The 18,147-nt window shown below is 55.6% G+C and overlaps 3 protein-coding genes across 4 annotated transcripts; 1 reads left to right on the top strand and 2 right to left on the bottom strand.

The window, feature by feature from the left end:
- Positions 1–526: 526 nt before the first annotated feature.
- Positions 527–1,098, bottom strand: CDC26 (cell division cycle 26). Its single transcript, XM_084219635.1, has 2 exons — positions 952–1,098; positions 527–884 (listed from the first exon to the last, which is right to left on the bottom strand). The coding sequence occupies exons 1-2, from the start codon at positions 1,030–1,032 to the stop codon at positions 705–707; spliced, it is 261 nt and encodes an 86-aa protein (XP_084075761.1). The 5' UTR covers positions 1,033–1,098; the 3' UTR covers positions 527–704.
- Positions 1,099–1,446: 348 nt separating this feature from the next.
- On the top strand, positions 1,447–11,336 carry PRPF4 (pre-mRNA splicing tri-snRNP complex factor PRPF4). Of its 2 annotated transcripts, XR_014616668.1 has the most exons (15): positions 1,447–1,596; positions 2,321–2,498; positions 2,914–3,100; positions 3,695–3,782; positions 4,514–4,593; positions 4,818–4,911; positions 5,736–5,830; positions 6,040–6,098; positions 6,695–6,818; positions 7,968–8,057; positions 8,544–8,666; positions 8,975–9,082; positions 9,167–9,285; positions 9,426–10,163; positions 10,976–11,336. XR_014616668.1 is itself a non-coding variant. In XM_084219695.1 (14 exons), exons 1-14 carry the CDS (start codon positions 1,546–1,548, stop codon positions 9,617–9,619), a joined length of 1,590 nt encoding a protein of 529 aa, XP_084075821.1. In that variant the 5' UTR covers positions 1,447–1,545; the 3' UTR covers positions 9,620–10,358. The 2 variants fall into 2 exon arrangements, 1 of the variants encoding a protein (XP_084075821.1); XM_084219695.1 differs by lacking the exon at positions 10,976–11,336 and having other exon boundaries at positions 9,426–10,358.
- Positions 11,332–17,844, bottom strand: WDR31 (WD repeat domain 31; the record flags this gene model as incomplete). The annotated part of the gene is made up of 9 exons (XM_084219696.1): positions 11,332–11,492; positions 12,838–13,000; positions 13,756–13,897; positions 14,276–14,343; positions 15,284–15,384; positions 15,468–15,612; positions 16,500–16,574; positions 16,961–17,090; positions 17,798–17,844. The coding sequence occupies 9 exons, from the start codon at positions 17,842–17,844 to the stop codon at positions 11,332–11,334; spliced, it is 1,032 nt and encodes a 343-aa protein (XP_084075822.1).
- Positions 17,845–18,147: the final 303 nt, after the last annotated feature.

Below are 18,147 nucleotides of genomic sequence, written 5' to 3'. Positions count from 1 at the left end.
GTGCTATCCACGTGAGCCTAATGTGTGCAGGCATGTTGATGAAACTGAAAGCAACTTGAAAAATTGGTGTTTGTTATCATTTAAGATTTGCCTTTTCAATAGTGACAGTTCTTTACATTTTTCTGATGCATTCAGCAGAATAGAGAGGAAAGAATAGAAGGAAAGGGAAAGGAGAAGAAATAAGTTCTAAAATCAAGATTTCCTTTCAGACACTTCTGATTTTAACACCAAATGCTGTTGCAAACAATTATATGAACCAGCTCATAGGTGAGCTCTATGAAATACAAATTACTAGAAAAATGCAGGTTGTGAAAGAAAAGCAAGAGAAACCTTTGGGTTTGCCTAGATCTAACACTCTTGGGAGGTTCAGGTGGCCACTCCACTGTCTGGTTTAAGATCACCAGATCACTTTCCCAGAGGATCCTCCCGCAGTGTTTTATCCCCCTGCTCACAGGAGCAGGGAACGCGTGGTGCGGGTGCTTCCACCCACACCGGTCACTGCAGCCGTCTACAGCAGTTCGTGGGATTATTATTCTTTTATTTAAAAAAATAAGTGTTTATTTAAAACAAAACACTCGGCAAATGGGTGTTCACGGGCGTGTTAACCAAACTTAAAAACCAAAAATGTAACAGCTCAGAGGGGGGAGGGCGCGGCCCGCCCGGCGGAGGGGCCCGGGGCTGCCGGGGGTCCCGGGGCAGCCCGGTCAGAACTCGAAGGTGCCGAAGTGCGCGGTGCGGCCGCCGGCCTTGGGTTGCGGCTTGTACCCGATGCGGTCATTGATGAGCTGCTCGCGGCTCTTGTGCTCCGTGCCCAGCGCTCCGATCGCCGCCGCCTCCTCGCCGCCCGCCGCCGCCTCCGCCTCGTCCCGCTGCTTCCTCCGGCTCTGCGGGCGAACGGGCCGGTCAGCGCCGGGGGCGGGCCGAGCCCCCCGCGCCCGGCCCCGCGCGCACCTCCAGCTCCTTGCGGACGCTCTCGAACTCCTCGATGTCGTCCAGCTTCAGCTCCAGCCGCGTCGGCTTCCGACGGAGCATCGCGACCGGCGGCACCGCGACCCGCGGCACGACCGAGCGCTCCCGCCCTCAGCGGGCCCCGCCCGCGCCGCCACACCTCCCGGCGTGCCCTGCGCGTCCCGCTCTTAGCGGGTACTGCATCTCCCGGCGTGCCCTGCGCGTCCTGCCCTTAGCGGGTACTGCATCTCCCGGCATGCCCTGCGCGTCATGCCCTTAGCGGGTACTGCATTTCCCGGCGTGCCTCGCGCGTACCCTGGCCCCGCCACACCTCCCAACGTGCCTCGCGCGCGACGCTTGCGCTACCACACTTCCCAGCGTGCTTTGCGTGTTCCTAGCTTAAAGGACACTGCATCTCCCGGCGTGCCCTGCGCGACACGCGAGGTAGCCACTCCTCCCGGCATGCCGTACGCGACCCGGAAGTGGCCGTGAGGCGCCGGAGCCCGAGCGCGGCGAGTCTCGCCCTATTCCCGGTCTCTGGTTCCCGCTCCCCTTCCGGGCTTCTTTTCGGTTCCTGGGCTTGTTCCCGCTCCCGCCATGGCCACCGCGCGGGCACCGGCGGCGCGCGGCGGGGCCCGGCCCCCCGAGGTGAGTGTCCGGGAGATGGGGGCGGCTCCGGGCCCGTTCCCCGCACGGCCGCGGCGCCGCCCGCGGGCCCGCAGGAGCGGGAGAGGCCGCGGGAGTCGCGACTGTTGCTGCTGTGCGGGGTTTATGATGCACCGGTGACAGCGGAGCTTTAAAGGATCCCGAAAGCTCCCGTGTTTTGCTGCACTTTTACCCAGTCCTGGTTGCTCTCCCGGGAAGCTCGTGTGAGGCCTCTCCGGGGGGAGCGAGCGGGGCGCCGCGCACTGCCCAGCCTGCCAGGGAGGGAGCTGGAGCTGGAGCATGGCATCGCTCCTGGCTATGCTGGTGCAGCAGGAAGAAAAGCTTTGTGTTCTAAAGCTTTTTCAAAAAACACTTTTGCAGATAATAAACAAAAGGGACCAAACATAGCCTGATTTCAGCAATTTAATGTGGCATTTTACCTTTGTGATTTGGCCTTTGGGCAAAAACCTCAGTGTCCAGTGGCTGCTCCATCCCTGGCAGTGCCCAAGGCCAGGCTGGGCAGGGCTGGGAGCAGCCTGGGACAGTGGGAGGTGTCCCTGCCATGGCAGGGGTGGCACTGGATGGGCTTCAAAGCCCCTTCAACCCAAACCAGGCTGGGATTCTGAGAGGTCTTTGCATGGTGCCCAGCCCTGTTGTCCTGGCACAGCCAGGCTGTTTGCTGTGTGCTCTGTCCCCACGCTCTGTGCCCCCCTGGCTCTCCCTGCAGCCCCCCAAGGCCAAGGCTGCCGAGGAGGCCGAGGCTCCCCCGGCCAAGCGGGCGCCCATCTTCTACGGGAGCCTGGAGGAGAAGGAGCGGGAGCGCCTGGCCAAGGGCGAGGCCGGGCTGCTGGGCAAGGAGGGCATGAAGGCTGCCATGGAGGCTGGCAACATCAACATCAGCAGTGGTGAGGATGTGCTAACACCCTTTGTTGTCCATCCCCATAGATGTGACACTTGCTTGCTCTCTGGGCATCACCTCAAAGCAGTCAGGGGTGGGCGGCTCTGTGCTTGGATCTTCCCATTCCAGAGGGATCCAGGGCAGGGGGGCTCTGGGACCACTGAGGGAGGGATCCAGGGGCAGAGGGAAGGATCCAGGGGCTGAGGGGCTTTGGGACTGAGGGAGGGATCCAGGGGCTCTGGAAAAGCTGAGGGAGGTGTGGGGTGTCCCTTTCTGGAGACGTCCCAAACCCTCCCGTGTGCCCTGCTGCGGGTGGCCCTGCCGGGGCAGGGGATGCTCTGGGTGACCTGCAGAGGGCCCTGGCAGCCCTGGCTGTCCCCTGGGCCGTGCTGGCTGCGTGTGCTCAGGCTGTGTGTGCCCAGGGGAGGTGTTTGACCTCGAGGACCACATGAGCGAGCGGCAGGCCGAGGTGCTGGCGGAGTTCGAGCGCCGCAAGCGCGCGCGGCAGATCAACGTGTCCACGGACGACAGCGAGGTCAAGGCCTGCCTGAGGGCCCTGGGAGAGCCCATCACGCTCTTCGGAGAGGGCCCTGCGGAGCGCAGGGAGAGGTGCTGTGCCTGCACACAGGGAGGGGCCCCCTGGCAAATCCCAGAGCTTTTCCTGGCAGTTGGGGTGCAGGGGGCCCTGCCGTGTCAGTGCTGTGCCACAGGGCAGCTGGGAGAGCTGGGGGTGTTTGGTCTGGGGAAGGGGAGGCACCAGAAAGAGCTCAGAGCCCCTTGCAGGGCCTGAAGGGGCTCCAGGAGAGCTGCAGAGGGACTGGGGACAAGGGAAGGAGGGATAGGACACAGGGAATGGCTCCCACTGCCAGAGGGCAGGGATGGATGGGATATTGGGAATTGGGAATTGTTCCCTGGCAGGGCGGGCAGGCCCTGGCACAGGGTGCCCAGAGCAGCTGTGGCTGTCCCTGGATCCCTGGCAGTGCCCCAGCCAGGTTGGACAGGGCTGGGAGCAGCCTGGGACAGTGGGAGGTGTCCCTGCTCATGGCAGGGGTGGCACTGGATGGGCTTTAAGGTCCCTCCTACCCCAAACTAGTCTGGGATTTCTGTTCTATGAACCCCAAGGCAGAGGGAATGTCACAGTGATATTTGTCAGGTGAGCTGAGAATTTCCTGACTAAATCCAGCTTCATGACTTCCCTCCCAGGTTAAGGAACATCCTCTCAGTGGTTGGCACAGATGCTTTAAAAAAGACCAGGAAAGATGATGACAGGTCCAAAAAGTCCAAAGAAGAGGTAAGGGTGTCTCCTGTCCCCCCAAAGCTGAGGGAGGGATGGTATATCCAGCTCTGATATATCCAGGACTCCTGGCTTTGGCCAGCCTGTGGGTTCTCATGCCATCCCTTCAGGCTTTTTCTGTGTTGCCCATTTCAGCAAATCTGTGGCAATGTTTGGTCTCAGTGAGGAGCACCAAGTGTGGTTTTTGCTCACAGACCCTGCTCTGTGCTGCTCTCACTGTGCAAACCAGGAGAGCAGGTATGTGGGCTCTTACCTACTGGAGCAAGTCCCTTACTTTCCTTCACACTTGGGAAGAAAAAAAAAAATGTTCCTGCTGCTGCATGTGTTTCTGCCTTTGATTACTCTTTCTACTTCTGTCTCTCTTCTGAGTCTCTTTTGCCTTATTATTTTTCAGCTGTACTGTAAGAAATAATTTCTGCAGCTCTGGGCTTTCTCTTTACTGAGTGATGTATAAACAAGGAGCGAGTTACATGTCAGTAAATGCAGATGAGTCAGGGTTCAGCTGGAACGTTGAGTGCAGTGGCATCATGTCAGGATTGGATCTGTAGGGCAGAGAGTTTGATTTATCTCTCCAAATCCCTTTTCCTGGGGCTTAGTTGTGCAGAAGGCCCCTAAAAAGAGGCAGAGCACGCAGGGTTTGGGGGCAGGTGCTGGGAGGAGCTGAGGGGAATGAACACAGGGGCAGCAACACCAGAGGTTTTCCATCAGTTTTATTCCTGTTTTTACAGTATCAGCAAACCTGGTACCACGAGGGCCCACGCAGTCTGAAGACAGCCAGGCTGTGGCTGGCCAACTACTCCCTCCCCAGGTGAGAGAAAACAGAAAACATTTGTCAAATGCAAGGGCAGATCCCACTGTGGGGAGCATGGGAAATCCAGGGAGTGGGGAGGCACGTCCAGTGAGCCCAGAGCTTGAGCTCTCAGGGACTGATCCAGCATTAGCCCAGTTTGGGGGAGGAGCAGGGAAAAGGCATTTCCAGGAGCAGGGAAGGGGCAGTTCTGGGGGCTGTCACCCCACCTCTGCTCTCCCCAGGGCAGCGAAGCGGCTGGAGGAGGCCCGGCTGCTCAAGGAGATCCCCGAGGCCACCAGGACATCCCAGAGGCAGGAGCTGCACAAATCCCTGCGGGTAGGTTTGGGTTTGGCAGCTGCTCCACTGCTCTGTTCACAAGGTTTAGCTGATCCTCCAAGAGCCCAGCAGGAATTCAGCTGCCTGAGGTGCTGTCCACATGCACATCAGTCTCTGCAATATTGGGAAGTTCTGCTTTTCCTCTTTCCCTGTGTCTCTGAAGAATGTTCTGATTCCTTCAGAGTGCTCCAGGGAGATGTAATTTGTCCCTGTGCATGGCAGAGGGTGCAGAGACATCCCTGTCTTGCCTTGCCACTCGCCTGTGAGGCTAAAGGAATGTATTCCTGGCTCTGGCAGGGGTTTGGCTGGCAGGGGAGGCAGGGAATGCAAGGGAAATACCAGCTCTGGGTGCTGAACATGGTTGGGCTGACTCTGAGATGCCCTTTGAGAATGCTAAGCCAGATTCCCAGCTTAACCAGAGAGGCTCAGGCAGAGCGTGTGCTGCCCCCCTAATCCTGTTTACTCCAGAGGATTTGCTTCTCCCCTCTGCCCCGTCTGTCTGGTTGGATTCTTTGGATGAGTTGTGGGCAGATGCCAAACTCCAGCCAGTTCTGTGTCAGAGCTGTAGCTGCAGAGCTCTGGGGCTGGGGGACACATACCATGGGTGGCCCTGGAGGGCTGAGCTGTGCCCTCAGGCCGTGCTGGGCCAGGCTTGCCCTGGCCTTCCTGCCTGGAGCTGGAGTGGCTCCAAGGCAGCATCTCCCTTTGAGGGTGACTTTCCAAGGGCCTCTGCCTCCTCCTGTGCACATTTGCCTCCCTCACCTCAAGCTTGGGCTGGTTGTACTTCAGTCATTTATTGATGATTTTCTTTGTATTTCTTACAGTCCTTGAATAACTTTTGCAGTCAGATTGGGGACGATCGCCCGCTGTCCTACTGCCACTTCAGCCCCAACTCCAAACTGCTGGCCACGGCCTGCTGGTGAGACTGCTCTGGCAGCACCTGCTTTGGGGGCTGGGAGAGCACAGGAATGCTTTTGGAGGCTTGGGAATCATGAGAGGCTGCTCTGAGCTCTCATCACCTCATTTTAAAGCTGAGCAGAGATTCATTGATCTGAGCTGGTTGAACAAGAACATTGATCTATTCCTTGATGTCCTTCTCCACTGACATCCATTCCTTGTCTTCCACAGGAGTGGGCTGTGCAAGCTCTGGTCTGTGCCTGACTGCAACCTGGTTCACACCTTACGAGGTAGCGAGGGGCTCTCACTGGGGCTTTTGGTTCTCTTCTTCCTCTCTGTGCTGAGCTCCCACACCTGAATTACTTTGGCATTTAAAATGTGTTTGGGCAGATTTTTGTCTTACTGAGAGCATCCCTTGGCTTGGGAGCATGGGAATGTGTCATATAATGAGAAGGGAGACCTGGCCTTCAGCTCAAACCTCAGCTCCAAGTTTGCTGTTTCTGTTTCTGAACAGTTTGGTTTGATTTCCAAACCTGGTTTAAGTTACTTGAGTTACAAACAGCAGCAGTTTTGGGCAGGTCATTTGACAACAATGAGGTTCTTTGAGTAGTGGTCACAACTTGGACTAAATACAGATGTGAGGACAAATCCTCTGATTCATATGTTGAATTTTGTCTGCCCTTTGAGGGTTCCAAACCTTCATTTTGGATGCTTTGCCTTGGGTGCTCCTGGAAGTGCAGTTTGGCTGGGGGTGACAGGGCAATGCCACCCAGCACTGAGGACATGGTGAAGTGTTCACTGGCACCTCCCTCACCAGTGCTGCTTTTCTGAAGAACTGGCCAAGATCCTGTGGCAGATTCTGAATTTTGGTTTTCTTGCCCTTCAGGACACAGCACCAACGTGGGGGCAATCGTGTTCCACCCCAAGGCCACGGTGTCCCTGGACAAGAAGGACGTGAGCCTGGCCTCGTGTGCAGCTGATGGCTCTGTCAAACTCTGGAACCTGGAAAGGTCAGAACCGTTCCAGATGTGCACAGCTGCAGCATTGCTGTGCTGGGGTTCATTCCATGTTCCTGCAGACATTTACCATCCTCCTGCCAAATGACCTTTTCTTGTAGCTACCCCAGTGCACTCCCTGGCCTCAGTATGTGCCACCCTCTTCAGCAGGAAGAGAGATCACCCTGATTAGGGAGCCAAGGTGAGGGAGAGGGTCTGAAAGGGATTGAGGCAGAATTGCTGCTGGGCATTGCTGAGCTGCTGGGGGTGATGGATGGAAGGTCTGGGGACTGTTTATTCTAACAGCTCGCTTAGGAGAAAATTGTCCCTCTTGGATATAAATAAATGAATTTTTGAGTGGTTGGAAAGCACCAGGATTTAGAGAGGGATTGACCAAATACACAGCCAGGCACAAAAAGTTCTGCCTGTGCTGCAAACAAGTGGCTGTCACTGCACAGAGCAGCTCTGGCAGATGGGCAGCACCTCCCTCAGGCCTGGGAAGAGGAGAAGGGTTCAGGTACTGAGCCTCAGCATCACCTGATTGAGAAGTGGAGCCTGCAGGGCTCCTGGGAAGGGCAGGCAGCTCCCAGAGGCACAGTTTTCAGTCCTTAGCTGAAATCACAGTTTGTTACAGCAAAAGTGCCCCTGTACAAGGGGACCAGGGGGTTGTTAGGCTCTTGTGACCATGTCTCTTAATTAACCTGTTGGAAAGAAACTTCAGTGCTGTTCAGATTGTGTGTGAATGCTCCTGACCTGCTGCCTGTCATTCTGGGAGAATAAATGTTCCCTCCATCCTGTCTGCCTGCATCCTGCAGAACAGCAGGAGTTGCTGCAGTTCAGGATGTTGTGTTCTCAGAACTCCCTGCAGTTCAGGTGGTTTGTGGTTTGTTTCTGTACTTCCAAAAGTGCTAATGATAAGGGCCTTGTTAATTAATAATCATCATCATCCAAGGAGAGCTTTACAACCAACAGGAGGTGTGGAGAAAAGGTTTCACTCAGAGCTTTGAGTGTGGCCCAAAGGCAGAGTTCAGAGTTATTTGCTACAGCTCTGATGTTCCTGCCTGGTTTGATTTCATCAGCAGAGCTTCTGCTGCCATCACTGTGTGTGGGCAAAGGCCTGGCTTGAGCCAGACCCCTGTGGCCAATGGTTTGTTCTTGTTTCAGTGACGAGCCGGTGGCAGACATCGAGGGACACAGCATGAGAGTGGCCCGTGTGATGTGGCACCCCTCAGGGAGGTTCCTGGGCACCACCTGGTACGGACACCTGGGCACTGGCTTCCAGAAGTGACCATGGGCTGCCCAGCTGGTGGCCCTGTGGTGCCAGGGCTTGCCCACAGCAGGGCAGGGCTTGGCCATTGTGACCACAGCTGGGCTGCTGCAGTGTCAGTGACAGCAGGTCGTTGGGATTCCTTTCCCTGCCCCTGTGTGAGACACTGTTGGTCGCAGGTGGGAATAAAATGCTCCCAGAGTTGGTGAAATATCCTGTTATTCTCCCTGGAGTTACAGGGAGACCAGGGGAAACGGCCTCAAGTTACACCAGGGAAGGTTTAGGTTGGATATTGGGGGAAAACGTCTTCACATGAAGGGTGGCCAGGCACTGGCACAGGCTGCCCAGGGTGGCACCCGGGGACGTGGGTTAGTGGTGAACGTGGTGGTGCTGGGTTAACACTTGGACTTGATGGTCCTGGAGGGCTTTTCCAGCCTGAGTGACTCTGATGCAAGGAGAGCTTTGTTCCTCAGCTATGACCACTCGTGGCGCCTGTGGGACCTGGAGGCACAGGAGGAGATCCTGCACCAGGAGGGGCACAGCAAGGGCGTCTACGACATCGCCTTCCACACCGACGGCTCCCTCGCCGGCACTGGGTGAGCTCCTCGCTCTGCACCAAGGGCTGCCTGGGACCAGGGATTTCTGCTGGGGAATGGCTCCCATGCCAGAGGGCAGGGATGGATGGGATACTGGGAATTAGGAATTGTTCCCTGGGAGAGTGGGCAGGCCCTGGCACAGGGTGCCCAGAGCAGCTGGGGCTGCCCCTGGATCCCTGGCAGTGCCCAAGGCCAGGCTGGACAGGGCTGGGAGCAGCCTGGGACAGTGGGAGGTGTCCCTGCCCATGGCCAGGATGATCTGTAAGGTCCCTCCCAGCCCAACCCAGTGTGTGATCCTGTGCTTGCAGAGGCCTGGATGCCTTTGGCCGGGTGTGGGACCTGCGCACAGGCCGCTGTATCATGTTCCTGGAAGGGCACCTGAAGGAGATCTACGGGATCAACTTCTCCCCAAATGGGTAAGGAGGGAGCTGGCACTGATGGGGGAGCTCTGAGTGTAAACTCCACTCCCTAAACACTGCTCTGCCTCCCCTCCTTGGCAGATACCACGTGGCCACGGGCAGTGGGGACAACACGTGCAAGGTGTGGGACCTGCGGCAGAGGAAGTGCATCTACACCATCCCTGCCCACCAGAACCTGGTCACCGGCGTCAGGTTTGAACGTGAGTCCCTGCTGCTCCCTAGCCCTGCCCCTCCAGCAGCTCACATCCACACCTGCAACTCAGTGAGGCCTGTGCTGGTGAGCAGAGATGTCATGTTTTCATTTGCAAGCCTCACTTCTCCCCTTTCTCCTCCTGTGCAGCCAACCACGGGAATTTCCTGCTCACGGGCGCCTACGACAACACGGCCAAGATCTGGACCCACCCTGGCTGGTCCCCCCTGAAGACACTGGCGGGGCATGAGGGGAAGGTGATGGGTCTGGACATCTCCCTGGATGGGCAGCTCATTGCCACCTGCTCCTACGACAGAACCTTCAAGCTCTGGACAGCTGAGTAGCTCAGAGGGACTGGTTATGGACTGAGACAGGGATGTTAATGACTTTTGGTTGCTTTTTTTATATTAAAGAAAAAAACAGGAATCCAGTGTGTTACAGCAGCTGCAGCCACAGCTGCTCTGCAGTTTGGGTGTGTTTGAAGCACCACTCTTGACCCAGGCTTGGTTGATGTCAAGTCTTGGGGGTTTTCCCACATTTTGGACTGGTTTTATACTGCAGGTACCACTTTCTCCTGTAATTTTGATCCATGTACTTCTACCCTCCCTACCAAGTTCAGCTCCCAGGTGTCCTCCAAACATTTGCAGTAACCACAGAGCTTCTCAGGTTTGGGGTGTGGTTCAGCTTTGGTTACTGCCCTTCTCACCTTCCTTTTTGGCAGGAGTGTGACTTCAAGCTTGATTTGCATTTGGAGAGAGAGCCCAGAGGGAGAGGCATGTGGTGCCCTCCTTCCCCTGCCTGCACACAGGCGTCTCTGGATGGAGATCTGCATCCCCCTGGATTCACTTACAGTAGATGTCCAAGGCCAGGGAATCTCTTCTTTTCCAGGTACCACCTTGTGTCCTACTCCATGAGTTGTCCCATGGACTGGGTGTTGCAAATCCATTTCAGCATCTCCTGTTTAGGGTTTGCTGTGTGAAGTTACTCGGTGTAGGATTGTCTTGTTCTGCCCTGCCCTGGGGAGAGCTTTTGTACTTGTTTGTTGTTTAAATTGAAGTTTTGCAAATAATGAGCCCTAGAAAATCTAAACAAGTTTTGAATGTGTATCCTGAGCTCTGGGTCTCACAAGGAATGGAGAAATTACAGGAATTTCACAATGCAGAGTTTGATTTCTGCTGGTGTAAAAAACAGCTGAGAAGGGTGAGGTCACTGGGTTTGTTCAGCCTGGAGCAGGAGAGGCTGAGGGGAGATTTCTCAGGGTCTGCAGCTTCCTCTGAGGGGCAGCTCTGATCCCTGCTCCCTGGGACAGGGACAGGAGCTGGGGCTGGGCCAGGGCAGCTCAGGCTGGAGCTCAGGGAAAGGTTCTTCCCCCAGAGGGTGCTGGCACTGCCCAGGCTGCCCAGGGAATGGGCACGGCCCCGAGGCTGCCAGAGCTCCAGGAGCCTTTGGACAGCGCTGCCAGGGATGCCCAGGGTGGGGTGGGTGGGGGTCTGGGCAGGGACAGGGGCTGGCCTGGGGGATCCTGGTGGGTCCCTTCCAGCTCAGATGAAAACCTTCAGGAGCAAAGAGAAGATGGATTCACCTCACTGCTGTCAGCTGGAGAGCAGCTGTCTGTTCCTTGGGAACATGAGCACAGTTCTTCCAGGGAAAATACGATGGAATGAGAGGCTAGCAACTAACACAGAATTATTTCATTGCAGTCTCCTGTGGTCTAAGTCCAGGTCCAGCTGTGTATGTTCAGCCTGGTGCTCAAGTATCTGTCCCTTGGTGCTGGTGTCTCATCTTCTTTCTCTGCCCAGCCCGTGCCTCTGGCTGCAGGGAGGCTTTGTAAGAAAAATCCAGGATGCTCAGTCAGGAGCAAGAGCTTGGCCTGAAGGTTCCCAGGGTTTGGCTTTTCTCCTGGACAGATCTGATGCCTCCCTGTCACACACAAACCAACCAGCAACTCCCCCAGCCCTGCTGCTGTACCCCACAGGCACAGAGTCCCTCCTGGGACAATCTGTGACGGGGCTCAGAACGCTGCCACCTTCTCCAGGGACAGTGTCTGACAGGCCGTTCAGAAGGATGCCACCTCCTCCAGGGCCAGCTCTGCTCCGCCCCTCACACGGAGCACGTGGATGCCGGAGTTGGAGCTGGCGCAGAGCAGGGTGGAGCTGTCGCAGGCGGCCAGCGAGGCCAGCGGGCCCGAGCCCTCGAGGCACAGCGTGGCCAGGCAGGCTGCAAGGGAAGGGACAAGGGAGGGATGCTGGGTTTGCTGAGATGGGGCAGGGCCATACCAATCTCCCATCTCCAGGCTCTGCTTGCCTGAGGTGGGTGAGCTGCAGCCTGGATCCACACTTCCAACGCCTTGGGATGTGCCCCCAGTAGAGAGACTCACCCCTGTGCATTTCCCAGTCAGGCCTTGGCTGACAGGGATCCAGACTGGGGACAGGCTTTGCCCCTTCCTGGGAGAGGAAGCAGGGCTGGATGGACCTACAGCCCCCACTGGGCAGAGCTGCAGGATGTGCCTGGAGCCATTTCCAACACCCCTTTTTCTCCCAAATTTCTAACAGTTTTCCTAAGGGCTGTGCTATGCTCGCCACATGGTTTTGATGAATCTCCAAGAGGGAATGAGAAATAAAATTTATACGGGAGCCTTTCTGTTTGTGTCTGATATTAAACCCCCTGAGACAGTTTGTGCAGAGACCCCAGCCCCAGGCTGAGCTGCAAACAGAGCTGCACTTGGCCTGGAGCCACAGGCAGCTGCCTCTCCTGGTGACCTGCACCCTTCCCAGAGCAGCTGGATTATGGCTCACCCAGCTGGGAAGGCAAGAGGATCAAAGCTGCTGCCACCCCACAGCCACCCTGGGTGCACAGGAAAGTAACAGGTAAGAGAACAGAAGGTCCTCCTCTGCAGGAAAGCCTCAGGTTTCTATTTTCATCCTATCTTAAATAAGTTCCCTTGGGGAGGGGCTTAGCCCCAGGGAGTGTCTAATGCTGTGAACCTGAACAGCTCCCAAGAGGTCTCTGCCTGCAGCACAAGGGTTACTAAGAACCTGCTGCCATGGCAGGGCTTGGCAGGCAAACAAACCCCTTTGTGTCCAATTCAGGGAGGGACTCACCCTCACCATAAGGTTTAACCCCAAAATGCCCATGATTCCCCTTCAAGAAGACAACCAAAATGAGGGTGTTGGCTGACCAGCCCTCTGTCCTCCAGTACAAATTCTACTCCTTACAACTTTCTACTTGTACCTGCAGAAATCTCTGGAGTTCCCCTGTTCTTTTTCCTTTTTATCATTTGTCCTTTCATGGTTTAACTCGGATGTATCTTTAAAAGCTGCCTGATAATTCTTCCTTTCAGCTGAGAGAAGATCCCTGTCATCTGAGACATGCAGCTCTTTTGTTGAGCCCATGTTTGTTGAGGTTTGCTCCAGGCCATTTCTCCACCCTGCCCTGCAGGCTTGGAGTAAACTCCAGAGATTGCAGCAGTCACCCTGCCCACCACCATGGAGAGACAGAACTGGGGGAAGTGGGTTTGTCATCCAGGAGAAAGGAGCACAGAGCGGGCAGGAGCCTCCCCTACCTGCAGTGCCTTGGTCCCAGACCTTCACTGTGCTGTCGCTGGAGGATGTGGCGATGCTGGGGGTGAGTGTGGGGCCCCGGGGCAGGAAGACACAGGAGGTGGTGGTCTGGAAATGCCCTTTGTACTCACACACTCGGCCCCTGGTCTGCCTCAGGTCCCAGAGCTGCAGGAAACAGACAGTGGTAGCGCCCCAGCTCTGCCAGCACAGAGTTGTTTTACCAAGACAGGAAGGTGGGTTGGGATAAAAGAACTCCTCACCAACCCTCAGAGGGCCAAGGATACTGCCTTTGTCCCTGCTCATGCTCACAGTCCTGGAGAACATCAAAGCCCAAAGGCTTTTCCACAGGTGACTGAGTACATGGCCACACTCACTAGAGCCAACAAGCCAAGACTGCAGGCAGGTAAGAGGTGTCCAGCCTGCTCCCATCCTCAGCCCTGCCCACCCTGGGATGGGATAGCTTCGTCCTGCTGAAAATCTGCAGGACTGAATCCCTGGTTTGAAAACACCTGGAGCAAAGGATCCCTCACGGGATTTCTGCAAGAACCTTGTGTTCCTCAATGGTATCCATTGTTTTTTCCCTGTGTTTTTTACTGAAATGAAATTCCAGACTGATTTGGGTTGGAAGGAACCTTAAATACCACCCTCTCCATGGGCACAGATGCCACTCACTAGATCAGAGTGCTTTAAGCCCCATCCATCCTGGCCTTGGACACTTCCAGGGATGGGGCAAATCCCAGTGTTTTAATCAGGAGGAATAACTGCTGATATTCTCTGAGCAAAACTTCCCAAAGGGACAGGCAGGAAGACCCCAAGGCAGTGGGAGCACTCAGACCCTTGAGCAGCGATGTGCTGGTCTCTCTCTGCCGTGGATGTGGGAGGGGAGGAGCAGGAGCCCGGGGCTCGCTGCCGGCACTCACGGTGGCCTCGGCGCCGTGCCCGGCGGAGCCGCTGCTGCAGCTGAGGCAGTACCGCCCGTCCTGGCTCACGTCACAGCACGTCTGGATGTGCTGCTTGGCTGGGAACGTGTGGGCCACCTGCAGCTCCCGGCTGTCCCACACCCTGCAGGGAACAGCAGAGGGACCCTGAGGCATCATCACCGCACTGGCTCCCCTCTGTGCCCTCCCGCACACCCTGGCTGTGCCCACAGCTGCTCCCACGCTCTCCCTGCATTTATCCATACTGCATCACTCTCCAGCTTTCTTTCTCACAAATTTTCCTTTTCACCTGCAGTCACCACCCAGTGCTGCTCCTAGCAGGCAGCTGCTCCCTGCTTCCTGTGCCCTGCTCCCAGCCCCTGTCCCTGGCTGGAGGTCACATTCCCAGGTGAGCTGGCAGGTGGCTTTAGCCACACCAGCAGGGGTCATGACAACCAACCCACAACAGCCCCACATGCCTGGGGCTGTACCTCCCTGCTCTCTGGCCACAGGGAGAATTTACCTGGTGGTTTTATCCTCTGAGGTCTGGATGACATAAGGCTCCCCAGGAACCCAGCACAGGTGTGTGACCTGTGGAAAAGGAAGGATGAGCAGGATCCACCTCTGTGTCCAGCCCAGTCTATGTCTGCCTGAGGATGGAACCACTGAGCTCCTATCCTCTCCCTCCTCCTGCTGGGTTGGGAGCTGGAAATGTTGGATGAAGACTTTTTCTGCTCCCCTGCCAGGTCCAGTCCCAGTGGGGCTGCTGGGGGTGATTGAGGCTGGGAAGTGCCAGTAGCAGGACACAGAGCCATGGGAGCAGGGACAGCACAGGCACCAGGGAGTGGTACCTACCCCAGCTCTGGGCTGGTACAGGCAGAATGGGAATGCAGCCGCACTGCACAGGGCTTGTTCAGCCAGGAGAAAAGGAGACTTGGGGATCTTCTGGCTCTCCACAACTCCCTGCAGGAAGGTGCAGCCAGGTGGGGGTCAGGTTCTGCTCCCAGGGAGCAAGCAATTAAAAGAAATTGCCTCAAGTTGTGCTAAGGAAGGTTTAGGTTGGATATTGGGGAAAATTTCTTTGCTGAAAGGGTGGTCAGGCATTGGCACAGGTGGCCCCGGGCAGTGGTGGAGTGACCATCCCTGGAGGAATTTAAAGCCATGTAGATGTGGTGCTTGGGGACATGAGTTAGTGGTGGCTGTGGCAGTGCTGGGGGAATGGCTGGACTCTGTCTTAGAGGTCTTTTCCAACCTCGGTGATTCCATGACTCTGTGTGCTTCCAAACAGCTCTGAGACAGAGCATTGATAAATTGCCCTGAGTCTCTTGGTACTTTTGTGCTCCTGGGTTTGTTGTTACATGGAGAAGAATAACCAGCCTCAAGCTGAGCCTGCCCAGGTGCACAGTGTCCCAAGGGCTCCCTTTGGCACCAAGCTCCCAGAAAATCCCCTCTGCACAGCTCCATGTGTGAAAAACAATGTAGGCAGGGAGATGGATGGTGGGATGGCATTGGAGGAACCAGCAGATCCTACCAGGTTCCTGGAGATTGCAGCTCTGCCCAGGCACTCCCCAGTCTCGGTGTCCCACTTGCACACGGTGTTGTCCCGGGAGCCCGTGCACAGCTGGGAGGCATCTGCAACCACAAGTTAACATCAAAAACAAGGCAGGAAACACTGTCAGTCAGTCCCTGGGGACTGGGAGTTTGTTGTCCCTCACCTGGACTCACAGCCAGTCCAGTAACAACCAGGTCATGTCCTGGGAAGTGCTGGCTTGGCCCCGAAGTCCCGTGAAGCTCCCACATCATCACTGTCTTGTCCCGGGATGCGCTGAAGACTCTGCTGGAGTCAAGGGCTGAAGTGACCTGCCAAGGACCAGAAGGAGAAGCAGCTCATCTTCACACCCAGCTCACAGGGAGAGCACAACTCTGCTGCTGTCCTGCCACAGCCCAACACATGCAGGAACATGACTCCCAGAGCCTGGCCTCCCAACTCTGTCCCTTATCCCCTTAGAGCCAGGGAAGGAGGATGGGTGCTCTCAGGTCTTGTTCTTAGAAACCATTATTTTTATAGGGAAAAACATCCTTACAAACCCAAATGAGCCCAGTGCACAGCTGTTTTGAGCACTGAGGTGAACAAAGCCCCCTTTGTCTTTGCAGTACCCACAGAGGAGGAGACCCACTGGGGCTGTCCCCTGTAGAGGTACACTGGCCACAGCACGTACAGCTACAGCCCCTCTGCACGTCGGCTCTCCCAGAAGCCTGCCTGGCTTTGTCATCCCAATTCCAGAAAGGAAATTAAAGCTCTGCTATTCCCAGAATATGCCAACTATGGCACATGGCATGGGTATTCCCAGAATGTCTCAGCCAGGCATGGCTGATTTGTGGAATAGCAGAATGAGGCCTGAAGAAAAGTGAATGGAATCTCTTCATTAAAAGCTTGACCTCATCATTCATCCTGAGCTTTTGCTATACAGTCTCTTGGAGGGGAAGACAAGCTCACATCCAGACCTCCTGCAGCCCTGTTTATTCTGAATGCAACAATCCATGCTGCTTCCAAAAGTATCTGTTGGGACCTTGGGAAAAACCTAATGTGTTCTGATCACAGAATCATGAATCATTAAGTTTGGAAAAGACCTTTAAGGTCATCCAGCCCAACCATCCCCAGCTGCACCCCAGGAATATCCTGATCCCACCTTTCTTATGGATGACAAACCAGTGCTCCATGATTCCTGGCTCCCCAGCTCTCTCACCTTGGTGACCTCACGCTCGTGGCCGGTGAAGCGGCACAGGGCAGCCCCAGACCTCCAGCTGGACACAGCCACGCTCTGCAGGGACAGGGACAGGGGTCAGCACAAGAGCAGGGCAGGGAGGATATGTCACACCAAGGCTTGTGCAGAGTCCACAGGACAGGGAACAGGTTCCTCTGGTTTTCAGCTCCTAGAGCATGTACAGCTGTCCTTAAAGACAGGTGATGTAAGAGTCAGTCTGGCGATCCCAAGCCTGGGTGGGAGCATTTGATGTGATATGAGCTCTGGAGAGGTTACAAAATTTTATTTCATGTGCTTCAGGGTGTGCCCTCACTCTAAGCTCATTTTTCCTTTCTATATCCAGGCATTGACACAGCCACCATCCATGGAAATGTTCAAAGCTCACATTTCAACCTTACTTTTGAAGCTGTTGATGTATTATCCTGTCCCAGGGGATACCTCACCTTATCCCTTCCTCCTGACACACACAGGTCTGGTTTGAGGGCAGCCACAGAGGTGACAGCGTCGCTGTGAGCGGGGCTGTGCTGCTGGGAGGCACCATGAGGTCCTGTCTGTCCCACGGAGCCGTCGGCCCTGCAGAGGAACAGGGACAGCAGTGGGAGCTGCAGGGGCTGGGAGGAGAGGTCAGGTGCCATTCCCTGGCACCTCTGGCATGACAACATCTGTCTTGGAAAGCCAGAGAGAGGCTGTGAGTGAGATGGAACAGACCTATCCCAGCTCCAGAGCTGCTGAATATTTAGTTGTCCCTCACTCTCTGCTGGTGAAAAGAAGAAAAGAGATTTTCACCTTCCCAGCCTCCACACTCACATGGGTCAGGCTCTGCTGCTCTTTGCTGTGACACCTCCCTGGCCATGAGTCCCCCCACTGCCACTCTGTTCTGCTCTCCAGGCACAGAACCCTCTCCCTCCTGCCAGGGACTGCATTATTTCATCTTGGCCATGAAGGCAGGTGACAGGCTCTGAGGACATAAAGCAGTTTGGGGATTTGGGCACACAGCCACTCCTGGAGCTGTTCCCCTTCAGAGCTCTGCCTCAGCCATGACAGAGCACAACCACTGCCATGGTTATGTGCTTGGCCATTCCTGTGAGTGACACTTGGGATTTCAGCCCCACAAAGAAGCTGAGCAGACTTTAAAAGTGAGGGTTAGAAACAAAAATCTGGTTCAAACATCTAATAATGAAACTAAACCCCTGTGCTTGCCATATTCTCTGCTCATTTGTGCTCTCTTCCCTCTCACACCTGGTTTATTAACAAGACCTGATCTCCCAGCATTGTTTTACCTGTATTTAGTGGTGTGGAAGCTGATTTTACTCTGCAGTTTCCCCATGGTCCTGGCAACCAGTGGTGGGTGTCACATCAGCACCTTGGGCACCTGCTGTGGGGACACGACTGTGGGTGTGGGGACATGGCACCACCAGGGATCCAGAGGGGTTTCTGTTTGTCACACATACAGGATAAAGGGCTGGTAATGTGTTATCTACATCCTAACTACATTCAGGGTAAGGAGAAAACCTCAAGAGGAGAGGACATCTGGAGGTCCTGAGTGGAATCTTTAGCTTAGAGCAGAGCCAACAGCAGGGTGAGGTCACTGGGACCTCACACTGAGCTTAAAAATGCCCAAGCTTGGTGA

This window comes from Fringilla coelebs (genome assembly GCF_963513975.1).
Source record: "Fringilla coelebs genome assembly, chromosome: 21".
NCBI lineage: Eukaryota > Metazoa > Chordata > Aves > Passeriformes > Fringillidae > Fringilla > Fringilla coelebs.
Note: the sequence above shows the minus strand (reverse complement) of the source record. Positions and strands in the feature narration are given on the sequence as shown.